Here is a 19933-nt window from a genome sequence, read left to right as displayed (position 1 = left end):
GCCGCAAGGAAAAATATAAAATTTGTGCCAAATCTGTCAAAAATACATAACTGGCTGAGGATCTGATACAGCTGTCAGTGTAAATTACTCGGGGTCTGCCAAACACATCAAAAAGCTCTGCATTAATCATACATTTATTAGTTGGAGTTGCTTATGGCTGCAGACCAAAGATAAATAGTCAAGCATGACTTGATACAGATCCTATATCTCATAAGCAGCTAAATTCACAAACCACCAACAGCTTATCAGCTATTTAATTATAAGGATTACTATCCGGGAGGTAGCAGCCAAAAACTGTGTCCAAGCTAGACTTGCTGATAGCACTTTAGTGACTAAGCTAAGCTAAGCTTTAAAAAGTAAGGCCTCAATGGATGGAACCGAAGTAATCACCCTTTCTCTTTTTTGGCTATTTTTTACAGATAAACTCTATGTTAGTTTTTAAGTTGACAACAAAGAGTTTCATTGTTGAGTTTACAAGTGCTGATTATCATTAGCACAACAAAAATATTAACCAGCAAATGTTTAAAAGCAAGACACAACTTTTTGTGACAAATGTGTGAATCTAAAACAGAACTAGGCATACTTAAGTGCAATTAAATCTTTTAATTTAAGCATTAGCTGGATCTAAATTACAGCCACAGCATAACATCTTAGCTACTTCTTATTACGCAGAACTGGGCCAATGCAGAAAAACAAATATTGCAGACCATCATATAAAATACAACAAAAGCCTTAACCTGAAAGCCAAATATTTGATTTACTTTTTTTTTAAATGCGAAGAATAAATTATTTTAGAAGTAAACAATTTTTTTTAATGAAAACAGATTCCGAAAGTTCACCTAGAATACAAAATATTTTAGGTGAAAAAGACAAATTAAATGGCTAGTGTCCTGCTGGGCTCCTGCTATCACAGGATTATACCATTTATGCAAGTACTGCCATCGCACAAGCAGATTTTCTTCATGGACATCACCACATGCACAAAGACAACAGTTACACAAAAAGCAGAATTCTGTATTACAATACCAGCAGGGAATTTTGCTCAGAGGACATTCAACAGAATCGTGCTTCTTGTGTAAGTGGCCAGTACGTCATATATCAAGCCTAAATATCTTGGTGCTGTTCAGAAATACTGTTGAATTCTTTTTCTCAGAGTCGTAGATCACTGCCCAGAGAAGGCTTTTCTGTTCTTATGCTGGAACTCAGTCACATCTGGTATATGATACTCCTCACCTCTGACAAAAGTGATATCTTCAGAGACAAAGCAGAGCAACATGAATAGCAAACCGTGCTCTGTGAACTTTCCCCATATGGTCCAGTCTCCTAAACACACCCTTATCCTCTTTGCTGACCACTAGGCTATGGCATTATCATTAAACAGAGAAGAAATATTATGGTATAAGGAGGGAAGGGTAAATTGTCATATAGTATTACTTCTTTACTTTACTTTCATTGCTTCTTTCTTTCAAAAAGGGATCCAAAGTGACTTAAAAGTAACAAAAAACTCAAATCACAATAAATTATAACATTAAAATACCATTATTTGCAGCATTAAAATGCACACTAATAGTAAAGGCCAGTCATTAAAAACCACTGAAAAACTAGCTAAAAACACAACAAACCCACTAAAGTACAGTGGTGCCTCGCTTTACGAGCGCTCCGTTTGATGAAGAAATCACATTACGTTGAAGATTTTGCAATCACAAAAGCGATCGCAAAATGATGTTCCCTATGGGGGAATTTCGCTTTGCGATGATCGGTTCCATTTCGGTAACCGATCATCGCAATACGACAATTTTCAGCCAGCTGATCGGCGGTTTCAAAATGGCCACCGAGTGAAAAACATGGCCACCCCGTTTTCTGGCACAGATTCCTCGCTGCACGGGCAGAGAAAATGGCCGCGCTATGGAGAATCTTCGCTGGACGGTGAGTTTTAAGCCCATAGGAACGCATTAATTGGGTTTTAATGCATTTCTATGGGCTTTTTAAAATCGCATGACGTTTTCGTTCGACAGCAATTTTTGCGGAACGAATTAACGTCGTCATGCGAGGCACCACTGTATACCACAGCCTTTCTGTTCAAACTCATTTCTCAGATGGACATTCCATTTCAAAAGGCCTGCTTAAAAAGAAATATCTTTGCCTGCAAGAGGGACAACAAAGAGGGGACCAATCTAGTGTCTGTCTCAGAGCAGCCAGTTAAAGTGTCTATTACTTTAGTTGTGAAGCACATGATTAGCAATATCATATATGAAATGTTTAAGAATTCCCATCTGGAGCCAATGATTTGTTTATTTTTAATATTTTAATAAGATCTAGGATTTTATGACCATGGAGTAAATGAGAGAGCATACAAGCAAAATATAGTTCCACCTGACCACCAAAGCATACAGAAGAATCTGGATTTGCCTCTGTACCCTTTTAAGGCAAATTCTGGCTTTCATTTACAGTATTTATGAAAGAACATTTGCTTTGCTCTGCACTTCAAAAAAGAAAAAGAGACTTAGATTAAACCCAGCATTTCTTTATACTGTTTCTTCAACAAAAATGTTCTATATTTTGAACTGGACACTTAGTAGGAGAGACTGTCAGAGAACCACAAGCCTGTCAGTGAAATTCAATAAGATAATGGTTTTTAAATGTTTCAACATTCATGTTGGTTAGAAACATCTGTTACGTCCTTTACAGCCATGTGTCAGAGATCTCACAAATTGAGTCAAACACTGCAAACATGTTCCCCTCCCCTGCTAATACAGCAATATTTTGAGATGGTATGGAAATGAAATCAAATGCTTTGATCTTTAGCTTGGAGTATTTCATAAGCTACCATGGTATCAAAGGCATTTGTTTTTACCCTGTTTCCCCGAAAATAAGACCTAACCTGAAAATAAGCCCTAGTATGATTTTTCAGGATGCTCATAATATAAGCCCTACCCCAAAAATAAGCCCTAGTTAAGTGAAACCCCACCCTGCACCATTGTGCAACAACCAGAAGAAGATGAAATGACTGCATTTAAATAAATGTAGATTGTTGTACATAAAAAAATAAAACATCCCCTGAAAATAAGCCTTAATGTGTTTTTTGAAGCAAAAGTTAATATAAAACCCTGTCTTATTTTCGGGGAAACATGGTATATGGATACTACAGGAGACAGAAAAAGATTCTTTCATCACTCTAAGTCAGGCATTCAAAACTCAACTTCCCAATTGTGCAAATTACTAAAGGAATGTGTTGTCCCTTGACGTGCCTGCAGAACTGAGCAGGTCATTTCCAAAGAAGCAACACAACTTTACTAAGTTCAGTCTGCTTCGATCAACAGAAATCAGAATTGTAGCCAAGCAGTCTTTCAAAATTCAATGCCCATGCTTTTAGAACCTATTTCTGGGGTCTTTCATCTGTTTTTACTACAAAATATTAACTCAAGTACCACTCCAAAATTTACACTTCTCATTCTTTATGTTTCAAAGCAAAGTAACAAAAGTTAAAAGAGGAAGTCTTTTCCAACTGTAAGAAAATTAATTAAAATTTAAATTAAAAATAATTTTAAAAATTAATATAAGACCCTGTCTTATTTTCAGGGAAACACAGTAACAATCTAAACACATGTTGACTCAGGTAGAATAAAAACACATATATTAAAAAAATTCAGTATTAGTAAGCTTATGGTTAGTACAAATGTTGATAAGGGTAGCAAAAATGGAAACACTACTGGACATTCAGAAGCGAGTCTTTTATGAAACATAATTAAAATGAAGAAAGAGTGAAATAAAAGAGAGCTATTAAAGATTTTTTTAAAAAAACAATCAAAAGAACATTCAACTCAGAATACTATTGCAATACCTTTCTGAGTTTCTTGCTCCTCTGATAGCAGATGATAGCAGCACCCTACGCTACACACAGCTTTGATTTCAGGTTTAGCGTTAAAAAGTCGCAACGTGCTTGGAGCAAGATCACCGCAGGTATGTAGACCCACCAGTACACAGTCCTTAAAAAAGAGAGAGAGACAGAGAGAGAGAGAGTTATCTGAGTGGGGTAGGGTAGGATTTAAAGGGAACATGTGAAATAAATTTCTGCAGTATCAGGAGCCTGACAGTAAACAAGGTTGAGTTAATTCTACCCCATAAGAATGGTAACCTTGCATTGTTCTTTACTTCTACCCTCTTCAGAAAGAACGGACAAATGGAGAATTAGGAGTTTACTTCAGGAGAAGGAAGAGAACAGGTACATGAAGTATCACAGTGGTGATGAAGAAGTTTATAAACAATCCAGAGTGTATAAACAATCCAAATCGTGATCCATTTTCCTGTGCAATCGCACCCTCAGTCTCTAGCAAAATAAGAGGGCAACTACAGAGACTTTTAACCCACTGTCTGGTCTGTTGTGGGCATGGGCTGTTTTACTCCTAAAGCTGGCAATCAGACAACATATTTTCTGAAGCAAACAAGAGCATCTCTACTTGCATTTTTCTGGCCAGTCAGGGGCTTCTACTGTTTTGCATTTTGGTTCATTTCCAGCAGGTGTGATAGCTGGAAATGAACCAAAGCAAACCTTCCTTTTTTGAACTGGCCATATCCTGAATTTGCCAATAGTGTCAAGTTGCTTAAGAGAGCAATTTTACGGTATCTGCAAATTAAACGGCTCCTTGGAGGGGCAGAGGAACTCAGAAAAAAAAAACCTTTCATAAGTGTATTAAATGTCTGTAAAAAGATACGAGACAAATGGAAAACATCTTGGGAATGGGAAGAGACAGGAGAGGTAAATGAGAGGGATTTTTGTTTGCTTTTCTCATAAAGGTCTGCTTGTGAATCTGCCCAAGGCCAAATTTAGTTTTCCATTTGTCTTTTACTTTTTTAAAGTGGTGCAGTGTATCTGCACTCCACTAACACACTTAAAACTTTTTTTTTCACTATCTCAGCCTTCTTAAGTCACTTCACAATCCTGGCAAATTGTGGACCATATAGGATTGCTTGATGTCCATATACTATTTGGATGTGAGGGTTGCACAAAATGGCAGACAGAATCAATCAAACTGAACAGCAAGTATTTAACCAGTAAATAATACACTCTTTATACAATGCAAAAAACAGTCTTGTACTTCTGTTACTCAAACCAAAGAAAAGTAAATTTCATACCTTTTATACTTGTCCTTTCACATCTGAATTTTGACTACAATATATGAAACCTGTCCTGAATGCCCTGCATACTGAAGTTGTGATAATTATTAATGTTAAATTCTTGAAACCCTAAAAGATCTGCACAATTTTTTTTGAAAAATAGATCTCATGAAAATGTGAAAGCAACAGTGAACTAAATTTTTAGTTAAAATATGTTTCCGAGATTCATAGAGTATTATTTCATATGTTTTTATCTAGGGAATGGTGCAGCAAGGGAAATGGATGGCAAACAATTCATGAATCCAATTCTACTACACCTCTACTTATGAAAGGCAAAACAGAGTCCACATTGTAAATTTCCTTTATGCTGTGACCCTACACCCCACCCCTGCTATGGAGTCTTTGTTAAAATGTCTTGAGCTCAATCAACCACCCAGTCAACTAGTCTGTAATGATAATAACCTCCAGATCAGCAACAAGATCACGTAGCTCTGTTTCAGCTGTGATGTACGATGTTAATGGACAATATATGTTGACATCTTTTGACCTGCTTGCTTTGGCTTTAAGAGAAACCATCTTCCTTCGTTCTTTCTCCTCATCACAGAGCTCCTTGCAATTACTTCTTGGTGAACAGTCAGTTTCCACAGCATCAGCAGGCAGAATATTTAGAAATACATTTTCTGGAATGTTGTTCTCAGCACTCTGCAGCTGAGCCACACAGTGAAGTTCATATTGTTTGTTAGTAATACATATATCAGAGTCTGTGAAAACATCAGCTGTTCGAAAAAGAAAGGAATCTTGAGCTGCCACCTGGGCCTGACTTTGAAGACTGTTATTGGTACTTAAGAGCTTTTCACTGGCATTTGCTTTATATTTCTCTTTATCTTGTTCTGGTCCTTGCTTTGCCTCTTCCAACAATTGGCCTCTGACATTTGCTCTTGCCCGTCTTTGATAGGCTTTCCAGTGTTTCTTCAATTTCCTATTCCTTTCATTAGCTCCATGGGTGTTTATATTAGAGGAATCAATTCCATAAACCTTCAGATTATACTGTAACGATAGGAAGGAGCTCAAGTAGCCTTTTCCAGAACCCAGGTCAATAACCTGTAGATGACAAAAAATATTTTTAAAAGTGGTTGATATCCATATATTAACAACTAGAACCTGAAACCTATAGCAGACAAATATTTTTAAAGTAGTTCATGTCCATATATTAATAACAAAAACTAGAACCCCATCTTAAAACAAGTAGAGAAAATGTATTTGTTCTATATTTTTTTCCCTTCAGTTTTAAAAAAATTACCTACAGCACATAATGGTCACATTTGGATGACAAAATCTGGATATAATAAATTGAGATGTGGATAAGCCTTCTGCACTAATCCTTTTTGCTCCTTTATTTTTTAAAAAAACAGACAAAAAGCCCTGGAAGCCACAGTTGACCAAAACTTTAGGTTACATCTGAAGTAGGGTCAATGGCTTCCAAGCCAGAATATGAAGCTAGCTTTCAACGGGTGGAATAAAACTTTGCATACATATATGAAGCCAAGATTTGACTCTGCAAGAAGTCATAGTACAACATTTAGATGCACAAGACAGGAAACAAGTCTTTTAAAAGTAAAGTGAAGAGCAAATCGTGCTGCTTATATACCACCCCACAGCATTTAAAGCACTCACTGGGCAGTTTACAATTTAATTATGCAGGCTACACATTCCCCCCCCCCATGACCTGGGTACTCATTTTACCAACCTCAGAAGTATAGAATGCTAAGTCAACCTTGAGCCAGCTACCTGGGACTGAACCCCAGGTTGTGAGCACAGTTTTGGCCGCAGTACAGCAGTTTAACCACTGTGCCACGAGGCTCCTAGCCTTGTGGCTAGGAAAGTAATATTTGGTCTGTCATTCCCCTGCCGTCAAAGTGTGTGAGAGAGCAGATATTTGCCAACTTTAGTACACTGTAGATAGACTGTTCAGATGACATTTTACCCTCTGGATTCCGGGAAGAGATCATACATTCTGGATTCATTTTTTTTCAAACCTGTGTTGAAAGAAGTGTGAAAATCAAGTGGGTTGATCCTGTTTTCAAATTAGGGATGGAAAGAAAACTCACTCAGTTCCTTATTTGCATGTTGACATGACAAACTGCTGTAGTGAGAAATTATAGCCAGGGAAAGTCCTGCGAAAATGAGTGAAACAAAGTGTTGTTCCTTTCCCAAAACTTCTTACATTTTTGTAAAATGTATCTAGTATCCTTTTGCTGTGAGAAGCAAATCACACACAGACACATTCACAATCATCCATCACAGAAGGAAATGCTGATTGTTAAGAAAGATGCTAGGAACTCATCCGGTGCTTCAAATTCTTAAATAAAGCGGCAACCTTCTTGATTTTGTCTAGCTGTTAAATCCAAGTAATTGAAAAACATTTCAGAGAATACAAACAATTTTGTGCAAAACTTGCCATTTTTTGCATACAGCATTCTCACTACAATTAGATCTCTATTCAAAACACTTTAGAACTCCTTGCTCTCCCCGTCAATGAGCCGACACATGCCGTAATTTCTTATCCTTATCTGTAAGAATGAAACAAGTAGGGTATGGTTTATATCCCTAGTTCAAATTAACTCATGATAATAATTAACAATATTTCCAGCATTTATGCAGTAGGTTTCAGTAGGCCTAATGTATTACTCACATTGCCTCAGGCAGAATTAAAATCAAATAGGACAGTGCTTTAGATTGGGAGCTAAGGCAAACAGTAACTTAGGTAACCCTAAGAAGCTCATGGGCAAGGTAATACCTGAATGTGCCTTCTCATTTTCCTGCTTACATACTGTCATGAAGAGTCCCTATAATACCACCATCTCTCTAGTTTTGCCTTGTATATTCATCCACTTCTCCCAGGAGGATAAACAAAGAAAGCTTTCTTGGGTTCCATATTTTTCAGGAACCTTGTCCAGACAAATTTGTGTGCTTCTGGAAAGTGGATATCTCTACGAAGTTCATCTCTGCTCATAATCACAGTTGTTAGTGAGAAGTGACTATTAGCAACCTGTCCTCCTTACACACAGCTCTTTGTTACTGTAAGAAAGGATGACCAATTAAAGTGCACTTAAATCTTCTAAGTAGAACATTTTATCGGCTAATATTACCCATCACAAAATGCTTACATGTTTTGAACTGAGCTTAATCTACATAAAACTTAGGTGCAGGATTTGCCCTTTTTTTTCAAGGAAGCATTTTGGAATAAAAATTTAATCAAATACAACAAATAACCTGAATTTAGAAAACCTAAGAGAGAGCATGATTTTGCCTCAAATGCCTTTTAAAAGAGAGTATTGGCAGTTAATACTCCAAACTTACATAATTTAAATATTTCAAACTAGAAGAGAATATACAGAAGAAAAATAACTAATAATTCCATATAGGAAAAAGCCACTTTGCTTTTCTTGAATTTTCTAGCTAAAACAAAGGTTTGAGAAGATGGAATACGTATACCTTTACATTTAAACAATCCCCTCTTGACTATGTATAATCCATACCAAATGTCTCCATCTAGAACACAGACGAAACAAAATTATGATGCTGTGTCTCAAGAACTACCGTGAAGCAACTATATTATATATTAATTCAATGCATCGTACTTTTTTCACCTTCATTGTGGCTTCCAGCTGCCATTCACCACTCATGTGCAAGCAGCATGGTTCTATACAGCAAATGTTGTACTTTACTGACCTCTAGTGCCTGTCAACTTGCCAGCAATGTCTTGGGAAGCCAATTATACTGACTTTCTAAACAATTTAAAAACATACTCACCCACACGATCACATTTAATTAATATTTGTGTTCCCTTTGAAAGGTGCAATGAAAGTTAAGTTCAGCACGGTGAAATGAAAGGCACTCAAAAAAAGCTAATCCCTGTTGAAATAGTACTGATTAAACTTTGCCATGCAATGCAAATGTAAACTATTAAAATGAAAGCTCCAAGACATAATGAAAACTTTATGGATAAAGTAATAAATCCATATATAGTTCTTGTAAGCAACAAGGCAAAAACTTCAATGTAACAAAGCAAAACACTTTTTAGCAAGTAAGCTTCAGTTCAAAAAAGAGCTTTATTTTTACAGTTCAATTGATATTAGACTGACCTTTTACAATAGAATTACAGAGGGCCTGAAGCCTGACCCTATTTGGTAATCCCAGCTCAATCAAAGGGATCTACATATACATGAACATACAATTCAACAATTGGCTCAATCGGTTTACACTAGTTTGGGACTAGCAACTGGATTTCGGCCTATGTTTTTATTTATTTACTTATTCAAAACTGACTGAGTATAGTTCAGTGAGTTGGAGCACCCACCTGAAGATCCAGGAGTTGGGAGTTCAAATGCAAACTGTGCCTCCTGGGAGAGGGAGCAGCTAAAATAACCAAGAAGCATGTGTTGCTCATGAGGTTACCTGATTTGACTATGTGGCCTTGGGCAAGCTACATAGTCCTACAATGCCAACCAAAGGAGGAACTGCTAAGCCACTTCCAAACACATTATTTCGCTGTGGGCTAAACCGCAGAAGCCTGTGCTGCAGGGTCAGAAGATCCGGCAGTCGTAAGATCGAATCCATGCAACGGAATGAGCACCCATCACTTGTCCCAGCTCCCGCCAACCTAGCGGTTCGAAAGCATGCAAATGCAAGTAGATAAATAGGGACCACCTCGGTGGGAAGGTAAACAGCGTTCCGTGTCTAAATCACACTGGCCATGTGACCACGGAAGATTGTCTTCGGACAAACGCTGGCTCTATGGCTTGAAGAGCGGGATGAGCGCCGCCCCCTACAGTCGGACACGACTGGACAAAAAATTGTCAAGGGGAATCTTTACCTTTACCTAATGGGGGGGGGGTTGTCATCATATATCTGAATTAACTTCATCACACATAATAATTATCATCTTTATTGGTCTTCAACACTACTATAAAAAATTTTGTTTTATGTTGTTATCTTATTACTTTTCTCTAGGAAGCTGGGCTGAGGCTGAAGGCCAGGTATGTTTGCATGGACATTTTGCTGCGTAGGTTTTTTTCTGGGCTTTCTTTTGGTCCCCCACCGCATGGCCTGGGTGTGGGGTCTAGGGGGTGGGCTTTATGCTTTCAATGAGCATGTCCCAGGACCGCGCGCATAGTGGCACACGAAATTCTCAAATTCTCTGATTCTATCTCTGGCCCTAATATGGTAAATAGGAAAGCCAATTAGATTTGCATACACCTGGGAGGCAGGAAAGTTTTAACGGTCGGATCATACTTCTGCACTATTAAAGAGCAGGCCGGGTAGGTGGGGCTCATCAGCCATGGAAGGTAGCCAATCTCGGAGAAGGAAAACTCTGATTTCAAACCTCCACTACCTTGTGGCTATATCCACTCATGGAAAAGGCTTCAGGAGTTAACCTAGAGGCAAAATCCGGGGCTGGACTCCCGAAGGCAGTTAGTGTCATTCTGCCAACTCCTGTGACGTTCCTGGAACCAATTGTATTGGCTCTTCCTTTTCCACTGGACCATTTCGGCAACATGGAGAGGGGGAATCTGCTGCTTGGGTAACAGCCTATCCTCCATATTACTTTACCCAGGCTTCATGCTCTGGAGAGGACACTCAATTCAGAGCATGTTACCATAGTCTCTCGAGACTGAAGGATGGCTATGATATCAACTTGTTGCAAAAAATCCCTTATAATCAAAAAGATAAACATCATTGTAGTAATTAGAAAACAAACAAATGCACATACACCCTGCATATGTGTAACATGCAAGAAGGAAAATGCAATGGAACAGGCAGTTTGTCTAGTATCTCCTTTTCTGCTTCTGTGGAACTTGGTCCTTTCTGTCACACTGATCTTGCAGCTTGGATGGCCAAACATGAGCTGGCATCAGGGCAAGCCAGCTGGTACAGATGAGAGGAAACTCTTCCTCTTTCTGGTCTTCTCCCAAATATTTAACAGACGTTGGATCTGGCGGAGCTCAGTGCCTTTCTCTCTCTTTTGTCTGCAGCTGGTCATTCTGTTTCTATTGATTGTCTTCAATCGTGTGTAGGCATCATTTGGTCTCGAGATATTATGGTAACGTGCTCTGAATAGAGGACTTGGAACAGCATCTGTTGTGGCTAAGAAAGCCAATTTGAGAGTGACAATCCCTTCCACACTGAATACAAATAAAATCTATCCCTGTCCAGCTCCCTGATTTTGCTAGTTTTGAGACTGCCTTTTTGCCACGGCCTGCTGGACAAGTATCTCTTCAAATTGGGAGAGGCCATACTGCATTGCTTGCCTCCAGGCTGAATGCTCAGATGTCAAGGTTTCCCATCTGTTGAGGTCCATTCCTAAGGCCTTCAGATCCCGCTTGCAGATATCCTTGTATCACAGCTGTGGTCTTCCTCTGGGATGCTTTCCCTGCACTAATTCTCCATACAGGAGATATTATGGAATCTGATTGTTAGCTATTCTCACGACATGCCCAAGCCAATGTAGATGTCGCTGTTTCAGTAATGTATACATGCTAAAAATTCCAGCTTGTTCTACGACTACTCTATTTGGAACTTTGTCCTGCCAGGTGATACCAAAAATGTGTCGGAGACAACACATATGGAACATATTCAACTTCCTCTCCTGCCATGCACAAAGGGTCTAGGATTCACTGCAGTACAGGAGTGTACTCAGAACACTTTTCTTCAATCACCAACTGGCAATCTGGGGGTGGCCTTTTCACCTCTCCTGTAGAGAACAGTTGTGCAATGACCTTTCCTTCTTATTTCCTATCATGTACAGCATATCACAACTGGTTACTGTTGAGCACTGCTTCCAACTGCTTTGCACCTGCGTTACTGGACAATGACCATTACATGCCTCTTAAGGAAACTCTGGTCTAATTCATCTGACATCTAGATACACTTTATACCTCTGATGTGAGATGCAGGAGGGTGTACATTGTTTCTGTCATCTGACTCCCTTAACCATCCATTCCCCCATAAATGTACCAATATTGTGGACCAGATAAGCCATACATGGTCTCTCTAGCTTATGGCAGTTGGTAGAGATACTTTTATTCTGCTAGACTTTTCAAGTATCTGCCAATTTCTACAGACATTTTCCCTAATGTAGTCTCCACTTTTGCTCTATTTTAGTGTATTCCTAATATATTTTATGATGTAATTTTAAATAATGTAATCCATTCTGCTTTAGACACAGGGATTTAGAAGGGTGTAACATAATTTTTTATATAGTTTCACCCCAGCAGATGAAACTTGGCTCTTCTGATCACATACAAAATATAAACCTCCTTAGTTCTCTGCCATTTCCTACTGCTACTATTATGACTCCAGAAGCCAACAGTGACACAAAGACTAAGGAATCAGGAATGCTGATGGAAGAGGCTGAGAACTAGCTCATCATGGTAGAACTAAAAATCGCTGGACCAAAGTGCCTGACACGTCTAATCCTATGACTTCCAATCCTGACACTTTCATGCCTGGATGAAAAAATTCCAAGTCCAAGATATCCAAGACACTAAGCCTAACACTTTTGAGCCACATACCACTGAACATGGATCAAAGACACCCACCCAATTCTAGGGGTCTTATGCTTCATGGAATCGCTGTGCAATGCAGTCAGCATGCCTGAAATGTAGAGACGCAATGGAATATTAGGCTCAAGGATCTTTTAAGGATTTGCATTACTAAGCAAGTCTAAAAAGTTAGTCTCAGGGATTTAAAATAAAAGGAGGGGGCCTCAGTTCAAGAGTTTTAACTGTTAAGCTCCTTGGCTCTGTCCAAGGTCCTGAAAGATCTATTGCTGAACATGGCATTCAGCCCTTAATGAAAAGCTCCTTGTTCTTTGTCTGCCTTCTTCATCTTCTATGGCTCTTTGTTACCATTTCAGGGAAACCAAACACATAAAAACCACAGGAAATAAAGTTATGGCCTGTTCAAAATGTTGTGAGTGTATTTGTCCTTCTTTCATTTTCACCATCACCACCAACCACTTGTTGGTATAAACACTGGGACTCCAATCTTTTGCTTGAACTTCTAGTTTAGGAGCAACATCATACTTTGTTTTTGCTAATTCATATTTCTCTATTTTATATAATAAAAATTTGGGTCTAAAAACAAACACAACTCTCAATGCATGTTACAAACAGGAGAGTCATAGTAAATGCAAAGTAATGCTATAGAGCATAGAAGATATATGCATGATTTTCTCTCTGTATTTGACCATCATTGAAAAAGTACATACCTATTCTTTCAACAAGTTGCATAATTTCACATAATCTTTTATTCATAGCAGAGACAGAATGTTAACCTACACTTCCCAGACAGGTACCTAGTTTTTGAAACAGTGTAGATTAAATTATTTTCTGTTAATATTTCAGGTTAGAGTAACAGAAAAAATATTTTGTGTTAATATTAATAAATAGTCAAAAGGAAACAATTTGTTGAGGTAAGAAATCCGACTCTTAAACCAACTTCAAGTTATGTTACTGAAGCCTTTTTTACCTGTTGTCATGCTTGATAAATGTTCCTTACAGTGCCAGAGGCACTTCAACTCTATACAACAGCAGCTATGGCATGCCAACAGAGAATAGGATCGCATTCACGTTTTGCTTGTGGCTTTTTCATTGGAAATTGACTGGCTACTCTGTGAATTTATTGTCTCACACCAACAAAGTACTTACAGTTCTGTGATTACATCTATTCTGTTCCTATTAAGTTGTGTATCAAGAGACAGAGAAAATAGGGGATTGTGGTTTTGATTGCCCCTTTGAAACACAGATTTGTTAGCTTGTGACTGGGATGAACAGGTCAGGAGAGGGGATGGGGGAGAGAAAATGTCAATTAATTGTTTTTTTCACCACGAGATAAGAATCTCCAAAGCCACTCATGCCCTAACACAGAGCTAATTAACAAAGAATGGTTTCAGCTGAAGAAAATGGAAGGGAGAAAAGTTACTATGGAGAAATTACTATCGTTTTCGAGAAGGTCTGGTATGATTTGATGCCTGATTGGAACACTACCTCAAAGAATTTAGAAAGGGAATGATGGATATGATGGATATAAGAGTGAGAAGGAATTTGTTTGGTTTAGTCTAGTATCTTGAGACTGCTATGCTCCTCTGTAGCTTTGCTGCCTGACTTGCATTTTGTGTATGGTCTGGAACCATCCTGATATTCTGTTGATGTGTATTACCTTCTTCTTGTTTAGTTCTTCTTGTTTAGTCATTAAGTCGTGTCCGACTCTTCGTGACCCCATGGACCAGAGCACGACAGGCCCTCCTGTCTTCCAGTGCCTCCCAGAGACGGTCAAATTCATGTTGGTAGCTTCAGTGACACTGTCCAAACCATGTCGTCCTCTGTCATCCCCTTCTCCTCTTCCCCTCACACTTTCCCAACACCAGGGTCTTGAAGCCTCAGCTTCAGGATCTGTCCTTCCAGTGAGCATTCAGGGTTGATTTCCTTTAAAATGGATAGGTATGTTCTCTTTGCAGTCCAGGGGACTCTCAAGAATCTCCTCCAGCGCCCTAAACGGCTTGGGCCCTGGATACCTGAAGGACCGCCTCCTTCCATATGAACCTACCCGGCAGTTAAGATCTAGCCAGGGGGCCCTTTTGAAAGAGCCATCCCTTAAGGAGATAAGAGGGAGGGCTTGTAGAGAAAGGGCCTTTTCGGCAGCTGCCCCCAGACTATGGAATGCCCTCCCGACTGAGATTCGTCTGGCGCCAACGCTGATGACATTTCGGCGCCAGGTCAAAACCTTCCTGTTCCAAATGGCTTTTAACTGAAATAACATCAAATGTGGGTCTGATGGCAATTTTTAGAATATATATTTTAATTGCATTTTAATTATTTTGCCCTTTTATTTTGCCTTTTTATTGTATTTTAAATGCTGTAAGCCGCCCAGACACCTTCGGGTAGTGTGGGCGGCATATAAGTTAAATAAATAAATAAATAAATAAATAAATAAATAAATAAATAAATAAATAAATAAATAAATAAATAAATAAATAAATAAATAAATAAATAAATAAATAAATAAATAAATAAATAAATAAATAAATTCAAAACCACCAATTCTTCGGCAGTCTGCCTTCTTTATGGTCCAGCTCTCACTTCCATACATTGCTACTGGAAAAACCATAGCTTTGAATATGTGGACCTTTGTCGGCAAGGTGATGTCTGTTTTTTAAAAATGCTGTCTAGGTTTGTCATTGCTTTCTGCCCAAGAAGCAGGCATCTTTTAATTTAGTGGCTGCTGTCGCCATCTGCAGTAATCAGGGAGCCCAAGAAAGTAAAATCTGTCACTGCCTCCATATCTTCCCCTTCTATTTGCTAGGAGGTAATGGAATCAGTGGCCATGATATTAGCTCTTTTGATGTTGAGCTTCAGACCATTTTTCCCGCTCTCCTCTTTCACCCTCCTTATGAGGCTCTTTAATTCCTCCTCACTTTCTGCCATTAGAGTGGTATTATCTGCGTATCTGAGGTTGTTGATATTTCTTCCAGCAATATTAATACCGGCTTGGGATTCATCCAGTCTGCCTTTCGCATGATGCATTCTGCACAGAAGTTAAATAAACAGGGAGACAATATACAGCCTTGTCGTACTCCTTTCCTAATTTTGAACCAATCAGTTGTTGCATATCCAGTTATGTTGCTTCCTGTCCCACATACAGATTTCTCAAGAGATAGATAAGGTGGTCAGGCACTCCCATTTCTTTAAGGATTTGCCATAATTTGCTGTGGTCCACTCAGTCAAAGGCTTTTGCGTAGCGAATGAAGCAGAAGTAGACATTTTTCTGGAACTCTCTGGCTTTCCTCATAATCCAGCACATGTTAGCAATTTGGTCTCTAGTTCCTCTGCCCTTTCGAAATCCAGCTTGTACTTCTGGCAGTGCTGTCCACATACTGCTAAAGCCTACCTTGTAGGATTTTGAGCATAACCTTACTAGCGTGTGAAATGTGCAATTGTACAGTAGTTGGAGCATTCTTTGGCACTACACTTATTTGGGATCGGGATGTAGACTGATCTTTTCCAGTCCTCTGGCCACTGGTATGTTTTTCAAACTTCCTGGCACCTTGTAGCACCTTAACAGTGTTATTTTTTAAGATTTTAAATAGTTTGACTAGAATGCCATCACCTCCACTGGCTTTGCTGTTAGCCATGCTTTCTAAGGCCCACTTGACTTCACTCTCCAAAATGTCTGGCTCAAGGTCAGCAACCACATTATCTGGGTTGTTCGGGACATCCAGATCTTTCTGGTATAATTCCTCTGTGTATTCTTGCCACCTCTTCTTGGCATCTTCTGTTTCTGTGAGGTCCCTACCATTTCTGTCCTTTATCATGTCCATCTTTGCACAAAAGGTTCTTTTCATATCTTGTATTACCTTGAACAGATCTCTGGTTTTTCCCTTTCTATTGTTTTCCTCTATTTCTTTGCACTGTTCATTTAAGAAGTCCCTTTTGTCTCTCCTTGCTATTCTTTGAAAGTCTGCATTCAATTTTCTGTAACTTTCCTTATCTCCCTTGCATTTTGTTTTCCTTCTCTTCTCTGCTATTTGTAAGGCCTCATTGGACAACCACTTTGCTTTCTTGCATTTCCTTTTCTTTGGAATGGTTTTTGTTGCTGTCTCCTGTACAATGTTACGAGCCACAGTTCTTCAGGCACTCTGTCCACCAAGTCTAGTTCCTTAAATGTGTTCTTCACTTCCACTGTGTATTCATAAGGGGTTTGGTTTAGATTTTTTATATATATTTAATTTATATCCCGCCTATCTAGTCGCGGTGGACTACTCTAGGCGGCCTGACTAGCCCAGTGGTTTTTCCTACTTTCTTCAGCTTAAGCTTAAGTTTCGCTAAAAGAAGGTGATGATCAGAGCCACAATCAGCTCCAGGTCTTGTTTTTGCTGACTGTACAGAGCTTCTCCATCTTTGGCTACAGAGAATATAATCAATCTGATTTTGGTATTGCCCATCTGGAGATGTCCATGTGTAGAGTCACCTCTTGTGTTGTTGGCAAAGAGTGTTTGTGATGACCAAGCTTATTCTCTTGACAAAACTCTATTAGCCTTTGCCCTGCTTTGTTTTGAACTCCAAGGCCAAACTTACCTGTTGTTCCTTTTATCTGGACTCCCTACTTTAGCATTCCAATCCCCTATAATGAGAAGAACATCTTTCTTTGGTGTCAGTTCTAGACGGTGTTGTAAGTCTTCACAGAATTGGTCAATTTCAGCCTCTCCAGCATTGGTGGTTGGTGCCTAAACTTGGATTACTGTGATGCTGAAAGGTCTGCCTTGGATTCGTATTGAAATCATTCTATCATTTTTGACATTATATTCCAGTACAGCTTTTCCCACTTTTTTGTTGACTATGAGGGCTATTACATTTCTTCTTCGGGATTCGTGCCCGCAATAGTAAAGGTTACAATCGTCTGAATTGAATTAGTCCATTCCCATCCATTTTAGTTCATTGACACAAAAGTTTTTGTGACTTTTGAAATTGTTTGAAAAACTGCCTTTTTGTCTTTTTCTTGCAACAACTTTAATAAGACATAAAGTTTTAGAACAGCTTCGTTCTTTTGAGAACAGAGGGTTTTTGGTATTAAAGAAAGGCCTTGCCTCAATCACCTACTGAGTATCTTTATATTTTCTGGATATTCTGGTATCCCGATCTTGCAGGGTTGGCATGCAAGCAAAGTGCCTCACTCCCTGTGCACAGGGGTGGGAGGGACTTCATTTGAAACAGGAAGGAAATAAACTGGCTGCTGTCAGCCCACGCTCAACCCCAATGGAGCTCTGGGGAAATGCGTGGGTGCATAGCTTAGAGGAAAGCTTGCATGCAAGTGAGAACCACTTAATCTTGTGGATTTTGGTTAATCCCTGGAACACTGAGCAGTCAGAGTGACTCAAGATGTTGGAAGGGGTACAGGCAAGAAGCTTTCTCCCTATCATTAGCACATACTCATACCATGAAAGTGTGGCTTAACAGTTCGTGTGGATCGCTCTGACCTGACCATATTCTTGACACTGTGAAGTAACAGTCAATCTGAGTCCTACCCAGCTGCTCTTTATGCTTAAAAAGTGAGAAAAAAAAATAAAAGGATGGCTGAACTACATCACAGGCCCTTTCCCCAACACCACATGTGGTACTGGCCAAAAGCCACAGATGACAACATGAAGAAAGCCAGCCTTCCTCTGAATATATCCAATATACGGCAAGTTATTAGAGAACTGATTATTATTAAAAACAACACACACACAATTACTTTATGCTACTGCTTAAACTTTTAAATGATAGCGTTCAAAATCACTATTCTGAAACACTAGCTGGTTTTGTTATATCACATAACTATACAACATAATTAACCACCACAAGAGCACATCTTCTACAGCTATATTCGCAAAGGCTTTCACGGCCGGGATCTAATGGTTGTTGTGGGTTTTTCGGGCTCTTTGGCCGTGTTCTGAAGGTTGTTCTTCCTGACGTTTCGCCAGTCTCTGTGGCCGGCATCCTCTGCCGGCCAAAGAGCCTGAAAAACCCACAACAACCATCTTCTACAGCTCTTTCTACATAGTAAGTATAAAGGTCAAGTTAAGGACAGTTTCTGCTTTTGGCAGAACATGTATATGTCTGCATACCATGTGTTGTTTTTCATAACTACAATCTTTTATTTGGCACACTTTATGAGAAGGGTTAAAAAAACTAATATGAAAAAGATTTCCTAAAAATCCCCAACCTTGGGCCTCCAGATATTCTTGGACTACAACTCCCAGAAGCCTTCACCACCACCTCTGCTGGCCAGGATTTCTGGGGGTTGAAGTCCAAGAACATCTGGAGGCCCAGGGTTGGGGACCACTGCTCTAGGAGATCACTTCCAGTGTAAGCAGAAGTCTCTTTTCAAAAGTTATGGATCTATAGCTTTGAATAAAGAATAGAAAAAAACTGAATGGTGGACTTAGAAAGTTCCTATTTAATGGTTTACATTTTGTATTAAGAGATATGCTGCAGAAACAGCTACAGTCAGTAGCACACAATTCCATGTACACTTTAAAATGAGTAAACTTAATTACCCGTATTTTTCGCTCCATAAGACGCACCTCTCCATAAGACGCACCAAATTTTTAGGAGAAGAAAACAGGAAAAAATAATCTGTTTTATTCGCTCCATAAGACGCACAGACTTTCCACACACACCCTGTTTTGTGGGAAAAAAAGTGTGTCTTATAGTGCGAAAAATATGCTAAATTTAAGGCAGTTTAAAGCAGATAAGTAAGGGATTACAAGGTAAAGCAGAAACTTGGTTTATCATTGTAACATCTTACTGGTTCTAGGCAGCAGGCACTGAAATTCAAGAGATGGCCTTTACAGAACCATCAGAATTTCTTTTATTTCTTCTATCAGAGTTCTCCAAGGTGTTCAAGTTCTCAAATTACAAACATTTATAATTATACCAAACAATCATTATTTCCTTTGGGCCATTTATCAGGGATGCCCCAGAATATACTTCATCAGATTCTTCCAACAAAAAGGAAGAGGAATCTTGTACATAGTGATACCAGTTTATTCTTCAGTGATCTTGTCTCTCCTTCAGTACTGTCAGATCCCAATAGTTCATCTCATAGACCCACAAGGCACACCTGATTTCCTAATATTTCTATCATGCCATATCTAGAGCTACAGAGAACTCAACCTAGGTCAACAAGTCAGCCCACCCTTTGCAATTGGTAGCTGCTCCTACTACGAACTTAGACATTAAGTGTGGTTTGAAAAAAAGCCAGTCTGGCAAGGTGG

General features: G+C 39.0%; 1 protein-coding gene across 1 annotated transcript in view; it reads right to left on the bottom strand.

The window, feature by feature from the left end:
• The window catches only part of METTL25 (methyltransferase like 25), a 50285-nt gene that overhangs the window by 25010 nt on the left and 5342 nt on the right, over positions 1-19933 (bottom strand). The window contains exons 4-5 of the mRNA XM_020777808.3: positions 5578-6216; positions 3842-3986 (exon numbers count right to left, since the gene is read on the bottom strand). Coding sequence (XP_020633467.3) covers positions 3842-3986; positions 5578-6216 — 784 coding nt within the window. The remainder of the gene's footprint in view (positions 1-3841; positions 3987-5577; positions 6217-19933) is intronic.

The sequence above is a fragment of the Pogona vitticeps genome, chromosome 5 (genome assembly GCF_051106095.1).
Source record: "Pogona vitticeps strain Pit_001003342236 chromosome 5, PviZW2.1, whole genome shotgun sequence".
Classification (NCBI taxonomy): domain Eukaryota; kingdom Metazoa; phylum Chordata; class Lepidosauria; order Squamata; family Agamidae; genus Pogona; species Pogona vitticeps.
Note: the sequence above shows the minus strand (reverse complement) of the source record. Positions and strands in the feature narration are given on the sequence as shown.